The sequence below is a fragment of the Zonotrichia albicollis genome, chromosome 3, assembly GCF_047830755.1.
Source record: "Zonotrichia albicollis isolate bZonAlb1 chromosome 3, bZonAlb1.hap1, whole genome shotgun sequence".
NCBI lineage: Eukaryota > Metazoa > Chordata > Aves > Passeriformes > Passerellidae > Zonotrichia > Zonotrichia albicollis.
In genome coordinates this window covers 24,216,063-24,229,012 of record NC_133821.1, presented here as the reverse complement: position 1 = coordinate 24,229,012, position 12,950 = coordinate 24,216,063, and the positions used below count along the sequence as shown (strand labels likewise).

The 12,950-nt window shown below is 38.2% G+C and overlaps 1 protein-coding gene across 7 annotated transcripts in view; it reads left to right on the top strand.

The window, feature by feature from the left end:
* Positions 1–12,950, top strand: part of GPCPD1 (glycerophosphocholine phosphodiesterase 1) — a 46,714-nt gene that overhangs the window by 18,648 nt on the left and 15,116 nt on the right. For all 7 annotated transcript variants that reach the window (XR_012579436.1, XR_012579437.1, XM_005489364.4 and 4 more), the window contains exons 5-15: positions 732–807; positions 2,594–2,635; positions 3,758–3,881; positions 6,291–6,525; positions 7,562–7,724; positions 7,817–7,949; positions 8,166–8,220; positions 9,812–9,904; positions 10,973–11,050; positions 11,859–11,898; positions 12,693–12,754. Coding sequence is in view for 5 of the 7 variants with exons in the window: in XM_005489364.4 (XP_005489421.1) it covers positions 732–807; positions 2,594–2,635; positions 3,758–3,881; positions 6,291–6,525; positions 7,562–7,724; positions 7,817–7,949; positions 8,166–8,220; positions 9,812–9,904; positions 10,973–11,050; positions 11,859–11,898; positions 12,693–12,754 (1,101 nt within the window). In the remaining 2 variants the exon portion in view is untranslated. The remainder of the gene's footprint in view (positions 1–731; positions 808–2,593; positions 2,636–3,757; positions 3,882–6,290; positions 6,526–7,561; positions 7,725–7,816; positions 7,950–8,165; positions 8,221–9,811; positions 9,905–10,972; positions 11,051–11,858; positions 11,899–12,692; positions 12,755–12,950) is intronic.

Here is a 12,950-nt window from a genome sequence, read left to right as displayed (position 1 = left end):
CTGTATTTGTCAACAAATGTATTATTTTGGTGGACAATATTTTCTTTTTAATGACAGTATCCAATTTATCCTGCTCCAGCTGGAATAGACTGCAGGGTCTTCATTGCTGGCTGATTGGATCAATTATTTATGTCTTAATTAGATGATAAATAACTTGCTTTTCAGTACCACAATTAAATAACTGTGTTATAGTCTTTGAATTTAGCAAGGCAAATTTTGAAGGAGAACTCACCCCTGCAACTGCTATGTGCATGAGTAGGTGCTGAATGCTATTTGGAATTAGAGATGTGGGGTATGTTTGTCATAAACTGTTCCTGTAGCTTGAGAACAAAGTGAGCACTCTTAATGAATTTAGAGATTTTTTTTTTTTTGTATAAGAAGGAAACTAAAGTAGTCCAGCAGAGCATCTGTTAGCAGTAAAGGTTTAATGATTCCATGTAACTTCTCTGCCATGTCAGACTGTCAAAAGTTTTGTCATATGTATTCACAACACATCAAACAGAGTCATCAGCAGTTGCAGGGGTAAGAAGCCTCATCTGTTTCTTCCTTCCTTTCTTTCTTTCTTTCTTCTTCAGTCTTTTTCTCTTTCTGTTCCTCTCCCTTTCTTCTCCTCCTTCTTTTACTTCCTTAAATCTCTGAGTTTAGTTCACAACCATCCCAACCAGCTTCATGGGTACAAAGTCAGATCTAACAAAAAAAATTATTGCAGACATTTAACTTTTAAATTACAGACTATCGATGGTCCCTGCGAAGTCATAGTTCACACGTGGGAGACTCATCTACAACCACGATCAATTACCCCTTTAGGTATGGGCATCAACTGCATCTGTTTGAGGCATATGCATAAGATTGCTGATGTGCTGCACACTGGTTTAGAGGGATTGATAGCTATAGTTTTAAAGTACTTAAATTTATTAATGTGTGGGAGGTATAGACTTTTTTTTGCACAACATGGGCCTTACTCTCAAAATATATATGTATATATATGTAAGTGGCTTCAAAATGGAAGTGGATGTGAAATTCTTTGCTGTCATCCTTAAGATTATGTGGGTTGGTTTTTTACTAATTTGGAATTTTAATAATTTTCTGTAAGTTTAAGTCTTTGAGACTAAGGATCCATATGATCTTTTTTAAAGAAAATGAGGGGAGGGTGTGAAGTCACTGCTGTTTTTTGTTTAAGTACTATTTAATTAGTAAAATTTTAAACAAAAATGTTTAATTAGGCTTCTATAAGTAAATGGATTAATGAAAATAGAAACATGAATGTACTTATTTACCCGTCAATTGAGCAGAAATGTATTTTGCTGAAAGAAGGGGTGTCATGCAGACTTGCATATGAGTTACTAATGCTTTTCTGAACAGGGAAAAATTTGGGTTTTAAGAGTGACTGAAATAACCTTTGGATGTAGCTTGTAGTTTAGATCTCTTATGCTGCTATGGCATGTTTTATGCACTGTCTTTTCTAGCACATAAAAATACTATTTTCTCCACACTTAGAAGTTTATATTTGTTAAGAAACTTCCTAATTATTTGAAAAAATGTCTTTTAGAAAGAAGGTGGTATCAAAGAATCTGTTAGTCATTAATAGTACCATGATCATGTTCCGTTCTCCCTTTGCCTTTTTTTTTAAATTTCAGTTGAATTTGTAGTGTCTCTTTTCCTGTAAGAAGGTTATTTCTGTATTTGTCAGTAACTGATAAGAGAAGCAGCCTATCCTGTGCTAGGGCCTAGACTTTAAATTTAGATTACCTCATTCCAAGTTGAGATTTTTTTTACCCCAGGTAATACTCAATTCTTCATAAGCAGTTTTTAAGAAAATGCAGCAATGCACAGTATGTTAGCACTGGGTCATTTTGATCCTAAATTGTTGCCTGTGGTTATTAAGAAATTAGGTTAGGAGCCAAATGATTCTTAGGGGAAAAAAAAGGGATTAACCACTGTAGAGGCAAAATTATGTGAAGTTTTATGTTTTGAGAAATAGATGTTTTGTTTAGACTATCTGTTCTGTTAATGCTGATGAGTTTATTTAGTGCCTTAGGATTTCAGTTCTTAAAGCTTTGGAAAGAGTAAGGATAAAAGTGTGAAGTGAGTGTTTTCAGTATTCATGCTAGGTTGGTTTCTGTCTCGTGGGCAGAATAAGCATTTTAATTGTGACTGACTCAATTTAAAAGCTTTAAATGTGCAGCAGGACAACTTTGTTGTATATTTGCAAGAAAATTTAATGTCTTTGACACTACTTTGACAAGTAAAGCATCTTAGATACTAGTGGGATGTAGTCAGCAGCAAAATACTGCAGCAAGCCAGAAAATTGTGCAAACTTTTTACTCTCAGTTCAGATTACTTGTAGTGAAATGTGGTATTTTGTGTGTTGGTGGGTTTTTTCATGCAGAAACTGAGAAAAAAAAAATTGAGATCAGTCCTTATAGAAGGTTGCAAAAAACATGCTGCTTTGTCTGATTCAGTTTTCCTGCGTTTTTAAGATACACTTTTTAGAAGTGAAGTGGAGAAGTAGAATTAATTTAACTTGGCAATGATTTTTAAATGTGAATACTAATTACTTTTTTCCATTCTTTTCCGTTCCTTTTAATTCTAGAAAATAAAATTATTGTCGATGATGGAGACTTTGGAATCTGTAGTAAGTGAGATATATTAACCTTTTTTCCTTGCCATGAATTTAATTTAAACAAGGTTAAGTCTTGTTGAAAAATGTTTGAGATTATAGGTTTTGAAAAGAATTGCCTATGATAGTTTTCTCTGCTTTTATAGTTATTTTTGTATGTAGCATTTGTGAATTCCCACTCAGGCTGTTATCCCTTCTAATGTTAATAAAAGAGTGCTAGGAAGAGTTGAAGTCTTGTCGCTCTGATGGTGTTAAAGGTTGAAATTTGGGAACTGTAAATCATGAGCATGCATTTTTTGAAAGTAGAGAATAGGCTTAGCTTTCTCTTAATACTGAACTTTAGAAAAACTCTTCATGCCTGGAAAAACGCTGTATTTACCCACTCTGCCTCTTCAGTCAGAGATGCAGCTGCCAAAGGGTTCTTGTGTGTGCACAGATGTCTCACTTGTGACAGTTCTGACCCACCTCTCACTTAATGTTCAATCCTCTGACACTGAAAGTAACTCCTTACCATACCTCATAAATCTGGTCTTCAAGCTTTTCCATTTCCCCCTCACATCCTCATCAAATGATGGGTTTGGCTTTTTAGGACCTCTTCAAAACTGTGGGGTTTGCTTCAGCACCTGGTTTGCAGCTTGTGCTTGTGGTCCTCCTGCTTGCAGGCTTTCTTTGTTTTGGTGTTGAGGGTGAGGATTCTCCACGCTTTTCATCAGAGCTGTTGCTGTACCCTCTCCTGCAGACTTGCACTGCTTTACTGCCGCTAATTGTGATGGGCTAATGGACACACCTGTGTCTCATCAGAAACAGGGAGCCTCTGATGGCTTACGAGCCTTCAGAGTTCCTGTCAGTATTATTCCATGTGCTGAGAGGTCCCAGGACAACAGAATGTTGCTCAGTGCTGTCCTGCAGATAGTTGACACATGATCATTGTTCCTGTTTAATCCCATTAAAATCCTGTTTGCTGTTCTGGGTAGTTCAGAAACACTGGGGGAAGGCTGCACCCCACTTCTTGCATTACTGTAGATCAAGGCTGGTGACAAGGAGGATTATCTGGAAGGTGATGGCAAGAAGAGCTACCTAGATCTCCCTAAAATGAGTTACTGAAATGTCTTCTCCTTTCTGTTTGGCTTTTGATAGATGGTATTAAAACTGTGGATGCTGGTTGGCTGACATGTCAGACAGAAATCAGGCTACGTCTGCATTATTCTGAGAAACCCCCTGTACTGATTTCTAAGAAGAAATTTAAAACATCAAGGTTTAGGTAAGAGCCTGCTCATCTCAGTATGCAATTTACTTCATGTTACTTGTCAATACTAGGGCCATATTTTTTTTTTTTACTTAATTGATGTAGCCTTTAAATTCATTTTGGGTTACTAATAGCCAAGTTTCCAAGTGTTAAAGCACAAATATTTGCTCCATAATTGACTTGGCATTTCTTGCTTTTTGGCTAGAACTGTAGTGTTCTTAGAGTCTTACTTAAATCAGTTTGGTGCTTTTCTCTGCAGAGGTGCCTCAAAAATGAGTCATTTTTATAACTCCACAGTTAATTGTCAGAAATGGGTATCTTAGCCCGGTGTTTAGAGGACTGCACTGTTGCACACAGTGGATAAGGGTTTGGCTGTGTGGTTGCCCTGGATGTTGTGGTGCAGCAGCTTGATGTCCCCAAGTGAAAACCAGGGATGAGGGATGACCCTCAGGGGTTGATGGTATGGAAAATAGGGCTGAGTGTCCCTTCAGTAGTTTGCTGATGACAGCAGCCTGAGCAGTGCAGTCACACTGCAGGGAAGGGATGCCATCCAGAGGGAGCTTCAGAGGCTTGGGAGTTCAGATCTCACCAAGGCTGAGTGCAAGGTCCTCCACTTGAATTGGAGCAATCCCATGGGTGGAGAATGGATTGAGAGCACCCTGAGGAGAAGGACTTGGGAGTGTTGGTGATGAGAAGCTCCATGTGACCCGGCACTGTACACTTGCAGCCCAGAAGGCCAAGTGCATTGTGAGCTGCAGCTGCAGCAGTGCGGGCAGCAGGTGAGGACGGGGTTCTGGCCCCTGCTCTGCACTGGTGACACCCCACCTGGAGAACTGCATCCCCTGCATCCAGCTCTGGGACCCCCAGGCTAAGTACATGGAGCTGTTCAAGTGAGTCCAGAGGAGACCATGGAGGTGCTCAGAGGGCTGGAACACTTCTTGCTGTGGACACAGGACTAGAAATTCTGTGTTCTTCAGCTTAGAGAAGAGAAAACTCTGGGGAGACCTTTGCAGCAGTCCCTAAAGAGCGACTTTAGACAAGGGCCTGGAGTGATAGGACAAGGGAGAAGTGTTTTAAACTGAAAGAGGACAGGGTTAGATGAGATAGGAGGAAGACATTCTTTACTGTGTGGGTGGTGAGACACTGGCACAAGTTGTCCAGAGTTGTAGGTGCTGAAACCCAAGAAGTGTTCAAGGCAAAGTTGAATGGAGTTTGGAGGAACCTGGTAGAGGGGACATCCCTACCTGTGGTAGGGGGTTGGAACTAAATGATCTTAAAGATCCCTTCTAAACCAAACCATTCCATGGATCTGTTATACTTGATTTATTTCTGTTTTTCCAGTTTTGATTTGATTTCCCCTCCTATCAATTCCAAATTTGCTTATGAGGGGAAGATTTATTTAATATGATGCTCTTCAGTGAGATTTAATACTTACATTGTGTTCTGTACAGCTTTGCCTTTTCTCCTTGCATGTTATAACAGGTAGAGAGAGTAATTTCTGAAGCCAGCTTCTTGTCCAAGTTAAATGGTTGAAATAAAAATTGATAAGCTAGATGCATTCACTAAACACTCTGTCCTAAAATGTTGGATCTGTCCAGTCATTTCTGTGACTGTCACTTGCTATGGCAGTGTCATTTTTCAAGTTTCTGGAGTACCTGTGTTGTAACTTCTTTTCTTTTTTTTTTTTATGAGGATATATTTCAATGTGGACTTGGTGTAATAGATTTCCATGATTGTAATTATTTCTGAGATATGACATCAGTTTTACTGGTGACTTGGCATCTATAAATGATAATCCTGTGTCTCATCTGCTGTGTCTGTGATGCAGGAAGGGATTTGGTTTACTCATGTATGCTTAGTTCACTGACATAACTAATTTTGTCTGGAAGGTTTGCTCTGTATGATAAAGGACTCTGAGTCTTATAGAGAGGCTTATGCTTCTCAGACCAGGATTTTTTTCAGAAATCCATTCAGTTTAAATGCTCATTCAGGATTTTTCAAGGGATTTAATTACTTCAGCTTATATTATGTCTATTAGAGTGTACTTATCTGCCTTATCAGAGGGACATAGCAGCAGCCACCAATGTTCAAGGCTTGACCTTGATGATGACTGCTGTTTTCAGTGCTTTTCCGTAGCTTGTTGGCATTATGGATGTACAGTCTGTACAGGAAGACTGTTTGGCAGCCCAAATAGTCTGGTGGGAGTGCTGCTTCTCAGACCCCTAGTAGAGTTCTCATATTTACCCATGTTCAACTTCTAGCAGTGACTTTAGCACTGAAATCTGACTAAAATAGGATTTAGACAACGGCTGCAAACTCTTGCTCGTGTGAGGAGCCTCTGTATGCAGTCCTGTTCTAAATCTTTATCATTTGTAAAGGCTCTGCGGTGACTTAACCATTTGTTTTGTGTTTCTGGATGAGTAGAGTAAAATTGACCCTAGAAGGCCTAGAGAAGGATGATGATGAAGACAAGACATCCCCTACTGTTCCCCAGAAAATGGCAAACACGGTGGAGTTCTCCTTGATCAGTAACGACGACTACAAGTGTCGGCACTCTCAGCCTGACTGTGGCTATGCCTTGCAGCCAGACCGGTGGATAGAATACACAATACAAACCATGGAGCCTGATAACTTGGAGTTAATATTTGATTTTTTTGAGGTATGTCTTTTTACCCTTAAGAAGCAGCTCCAGTCTGCCTTTTGGAGCTCAGTTGTTGTGAAGATTTCACTGTTGAAACAGAGCTACTGCCTGATGTTCTTCATATTTTGCATTTATTTACACAAGTGTGAGATTACTGACTCCCAGCCCATTGTAGAAAGGTTTTTGTGAGCCTTCTTGATGTGGCACAGGAAGTTTTTCAGTTCTGTTTATTTAGAAGTCAGTACAAATTAAACTTGAATCTGCGTCTGTGCAGTATTGCATGCTGTTAGGTTGGCTTGATATTAATCCTTTATGAGAATATTAATCCTTTATCAGCTACGTTATGCTTCCCCTGCTTCAGCCTGTACAATGTGTATATAAAGTGATTATATCACAACTATTGAATCTAAATTTTTATAAGCAAAAGACATTTCTCTGAACTAACTCATGCAGATTAAAACTGGATTCTCACTATTGTGTCATTTTACACTGTTTTTTCCCCTGAAAAGTCTTAGTATTTGAAGTTTTTTTTAAAAGAAAGCAACTTACACAGAATAAGGTTTTTTTAAGCATTCTCTTTTTGGTCTGAAAATGCCTTCAGGATCACTTACGGTCATAATTGTAAAGTGTCTGCATAGTTCCTGAACTTGACTATGGTCAAGTGCACATTCTGTATATTAATTCTTCTCTGCAAATGCATACCAAGTTTTCTAGCATTTTAAGCATAAATATTATTCCAGTAATTTTTGTCCTAAACAAGGCTTGGGCATTTTAGAATATAGACTATTCCATGCATGCTATTTTGAGGTGAAAAGTTTATGAGATGTAAGGGGTGTCAAAGAAAAATGTGAGTTTTGTAGATTTCTGTTAAAGTTTTCATTTTCCTGATAGTAATTCGTAACTTACTGTTACATTAAACAATTTCAGCTGAAATTAGTGTTTTGTGTAACACACAAGAAACCTGTGTCGTGTCAAGCCAGAAGAGTTTGTTTGGAATTCTCACTCACATCTAACAGTAGGGGTTTTGGGTTTTTGTTTTTGTTTTTGTGTTCAGGAAGATTTAGGTGAGAAGGTAGTACAAGATGATGTGCTCCCAGGTCACGTAGGCTCTGCCTGCCTCCTGTCATCCACAATTGCAGAACCTGGAAAGAGTTCTGGAGTTCTTTCACTCGCCATTATGAGCAGAAATCCAAGGAAGACAATTGGAAAAGTTAGAGGTACAGTTGATGCCAGCAACAGATGCAGATAACTTTCCTCAAAGCCATCTGCTATTTACTGACATGGGAAGCATTGCTGTTTTTTTTTGCAGTGGACTACATAATTATCAGACCTATCCAGGGATACACTTGTGATATGCAGGCTTCATATGCAAAGTACTGGAAACCAAGAACAGCTCTGGATGTTGGACACAGGGGAGCAGGGAATTCTACAACAACCACTAAGTAAGTTTGTTTGCATTTTAAACTGGGGAAATTGTTTTCTGCCACTGACATCAGTTGAGGAAGTGGACATTTGGAAAAGCTGCAACCCGTAGTCATTTACTTCAGTATCAACTTGTGGGTAGTCTGTAAAACATAAACTTCTCATTTGTGTTTCTGTTGGTTCAATTCTGTGCTATACTGCATCTAACAAACCCTTTTTCTTGGCTGTTGTTTCAGGCTTGCTAAAGTTCAAGAGAACACCATTGCATCCCTGAGGAGTGCTGCTAGTCATGTATGTACACACATTTTCACACACACAGCACCTGTCTCCTGCAAACTAGGTTGGCTTGTACACTTAATTTGCATGATTCAATACAGTGAATGGTAATTGAACTGATCTAAATTAGATAAAATCACTGTGGAAATTGCTTGAGTTATGGGAAGTTAATAGTAGGTTAGACTCTTCTCAAGTCCCTTAAAAAAATAAAAACTTCCATTTAGTGTATTCTGCTGGTATTCTAATACAGGGAGAATTTTAGTCTCAACCCTCTACAGACAGTTTGAACAAGTGAATCAAGTTTTGGCACTGCTTGAGTCTGTCAGCATCCTCTCACGTGGCAAAGGTCTTGCTCAGGGACTGCTGTGTACTGAGACTTGCTCTCTGAAAATGTGACTTGGGAGCTGAGCTGGTAGAATAAACCAGTCCTTGTTTTGGTGCTTGCTGCAGTGAAGACTTGAAATCCTAAGACAGAAGTTCCAGTTTGGGAGATAATAGCTCCATGTGCCTAAATGCTGTGATGGAGATGGTCACTTTTATTCCTTCCAATAATCTTGATCACTGAACAAAGCTGTAGCTGCTAAATGACTGTTTTGAACAGTAGTCCTTAATCCCTGAGTGGACACTACAGGTTTATAGACAGGCTTTTAAAATGCTCACAAGAAATATGCATTGAGGCAGAAATTTGCTGTGAAGTCATCAGCAGCATGACTAGAGAATTGCTTTCATCTATTTGCAGATTGAAAAGGCTGAAAGCCACCAATTTGAAAATATTTCTGCTGAGGAAAGGGCTGAAAAAACCCATGTCCTATTTTCTCTCTGTGCTGATTGAAAAAGTGGGTGTCAGGGTGATAATTTGATGAATGGTGTTCTTGGAGGCCTTCAAAGGAATGACTTGCAAGCAGTCAATATATGTAAAAAACCCCAAACCTGTTACTGTCTTTTACTTTCTGGGCCTCCCTCTTTTCTGGAAGACTGTACTTCAAGTTTTTGTATCTTTTTTCCTTTTTTGAAGCCTAACAGAAAACATCTACAGCTGAAAAGGGCAGGAAAGTGCTGAATGCAGCTATTTCTGCTCTTGCACAGATTATAACACACTGCTGCTGTGTTACTCACTAGAGACTCCAGAAGTTTGTTCCTATATGGAATATCTCCCTAAAGCCTTGGCAATATGGAGCCATCACTTGTCTCTTGGTGTGGTGGTGGAGAGGAGGGAGGAAGATGCCTCAAAGTTATCTGTGTTTTAAACGTTTGTGTCTAAAAATATTGTCTTGGTTTTTCTCTGTAATCAGGTTCACAAGACTTGAATCTTATTAGAGGGTTTTACAAGATTAACCTATATATATATATATATGTATATATATGTATATATATGTATATGTATGTCTGTATTATGGTAATTAGGATCATTTGCCATATATTTTTTTCATCTTTAATAATCCATTGCTGAGCATGATTTAACTGACAACAGCCAGTTGTATTCAACTTCTACTTGATATCCAGGACCTTGAATACTTGACAGTACTTGCATGCAGTCCTGTTGTCTTTGTACATAAGTAGTTAATGGACTTTTGTTTTATTCTGTGTGATTTTCAATTTTCTGCAGGGAGCAGCATTTGTGGAATTTGATGTACATCTCTCTAAAGATCATGTGCCTATAGTATACCATGATCTCACGTGTTGCATGGCCATGAAAAAGGTAAAGAATAGCTGTATTTTATGTATAGATATGCCCATTCTAAAATGTATAATGTTAAGCTCTCACAGAAATAATTCTGGGCTCTCAAGGGATAGAATGGCAATAAATATGCAGCATTACTTACTGCATAGATCAGGGAAGTTGAATTTTTTTCCTTTTGATGTTGTAGCAACAGCATTTCTGATGCATGGTTTGGCACTCTTCAAGCTGACATTGTAGTTACTGTTAAGCTTCTTTCTGACTCAAGATTTGGAAGAAAAAAAGCAGACAGCTCTGCTCTATTCTGTGGTGCCTATGGGGCTCTCTTATACTGAGGCCTTAATGTTTGCATTCTGTCCTGTTCTGCTTATCTTTCCTCCTAGTTCTGGCAGTGAATCCAAAGAGATTGCAGAGCACACTGCTCTCTGTTCTTGGCACTGGGTCTTGTGTTTCAAACTCCCACACTCACTGCAGTATTGCACTTTTTCAGAAGCTTGGTTTAGAACAGTGTAGAAATGGAACTTTGACTGAGGGGAATGAATATTCAGTGTATCTTCACTCAATATTGTCTTGCTGAGTAAAAATTTCTTAGTGAAGAGGGGAAGTGAGAAATGGACAGAATTTTTTGACTGCAGATCTTTATTTTGGGAATAGTCTGTGTGTGTGAATTTTATCCCAGGACATTTATATATTTTATTAGTTTCTGAGACATTGGATAAACAGCGGTAAAGTGAACTGCCTTGGAATATTTTTACTGCATTTCTTTAATTGTAAACATCTTTCCTGAATACATTAACCAATCAAGTTTTTACAGAATAATTATAATTATGCTACTGTTTTGGGGGATCAAAGAACTTTAAAGCCTCTGACTTGCATGGAGACAAAACACTGGGTTTCTTTCAGATTGTTTTATGCTTTTAAGTGCCTGTGTTGCCTTGTGAAAACTGATCATCTTATTCATAAGATATCACTGGTATCTTTATCAATAAAATAGGAAACATTAATTGCCTTTATGGCTACTTTATGAAGGGTGTGTGGCTTTTTTGTTGCTTTCAGTGATGCTTAATTATGTGTTGTTTCTCTTCAAAGAAACTGGATACAGAGCCTTTGGAACTGTTTGAGATTGCAGTCAAAGAACTCACATTTGATCAGCTGCAGTTGTTAAAGGTATTGTTTCCTTGCCTAGTACAATATGCTGTGTGTAGAATTTTATGAAGCTTGGAGGTTTTGGGAATAACTAGTTCTGGAGAGTACAGTTCTAAAAATTGTGCAAACAGAACAATTAGGTAATTCCAAGGAAAATACTTTTGCAATGTTTTTATAACTTGCATAAATGTCATTACTTTTATGCTCTAGAAATATGGTATCTAATTTTCAAATGATAAAGGGACTCTGTTGAGCTCCTCTACCTTCCAAACAGAAGGGCCTTGTCTAGATAAAAAAGGGATGAGTGGGCTACTGAAGAGCCTGCTGAGATACCTGCCCTCAGTCAGGGAAACCATCTGGCTAATTCAAGACCCATATGATTCTTTTTACTTAAAATTACTTGGTCTGCCCCTTTTTGTGAAGAGAGAATTTGAATGGAGCAAGGGAGTTGGCTGTGTCTGGCCTGATTCTAGCTCAGTGTGTGTGACTGTAATATAAAACAGGTCAGCAGGATTGAAACACAGAGGAGAGATTAATGTTCAGACTACTTCACATCTTGATGTTGAATTATAATTTGTATGGGTTTACCCTTAACACTATTCCTGAATTTTCAGTGAACATATTTTCAATTTGGTTTTGAGCTTTTATTGAAATTGTGAAAACAAAATTTGAAAGAAAATTGTGATGTGTACAATTTGTCTTTTATTCTTTTACAAATTATATCTGTAATAGACTTTTAAATTGTAAAATTATTTACAAGCAAAATTAGTTACATTTTGCATGTAGGAAGATGTGGGTAGAGTGTTAATACTGCTCTTATGCTCTTCAGCTGGCTCACGTGACGGCCCTGAAAGTAAAAGATCACAATGGTATGTACTAGTTTGGAGGAGTGTTGGGATTGATTTATTGCCGTGTAATGATATAAATTCTGTGGTTGCAGCTGCTTGTTGTAATCACATTTGTCCTGAACATTTCTAAATTCTTAAATAGTTAATTTTGTGCATGCTGTAGAGTTCTTTACTGGGAAGGAAATATCTGAACAGAAGTTACTCCCTTGAGAGGCAGGGACAGAAGGGTAGAAGGTAAATATATAGATCAATATATATTTCTGAATAATCATAACAAAATTGCCGCTGATGTTTCCATCTTATGCTTCTCCAGCTGTACCTTCAGCTCTTCAGATTTGCTGACATGAACTTTGGTAACTGCTGTAGGATGTCTTATCAGTGCTGTAAATTTTTGGCCTTAATTATCCCTTTTGTAGGGACAGCAAATTATCTCACACATCCTACCTGTATAAGAAAAGATAAAATTAAAAAAAAATTCAACAAATAAGCCTTGATAAACAACGCTTATTGTGGATATAATTCACTGAGTGAAGTGGTGAGGGATGAGAGAAGCCATTCTGAGATATATATATGTATGTATGTATGTATGTATGTGTTATGGCAAGGGTTTAAATTCCAAACCAGGAATTGCCAACACCAGTATGTTGACAGGGAGTATGTCAGTATTAGAGGAAAAGGTGTAGGTAATCAAAAGGGAGACCTGGTTTCATTGTTCACTCCTAACGACCTTATGATTTTGAGCCAGTTTTTTCTTGCTGGCATTACTGGGATTATGCTTCTGTTGTTTTAATTCAATATTTCATCTTTCTTTACAGCATCTTTTAGCGATGAAGAGAACTCTGCTTTTGAGATGCAGCCATTTCCTTCTCTGCAAAGAGTAAGTGGTGAATATGGAGCAAGATGATTGGGGAACATGAAAACCTGTGTTTTACTTTCAGCTTTGCACACATAGCAAAGGGGATATTGATTTTTGGGTTTAGGCCTCTGGCATCAGTGCTGGAACTGAGAACAGGGGTTTTATTGTTGGACACTGGAGGGTTTTCAGTGCTCACAAGTAACAGTCTGTGTGTATT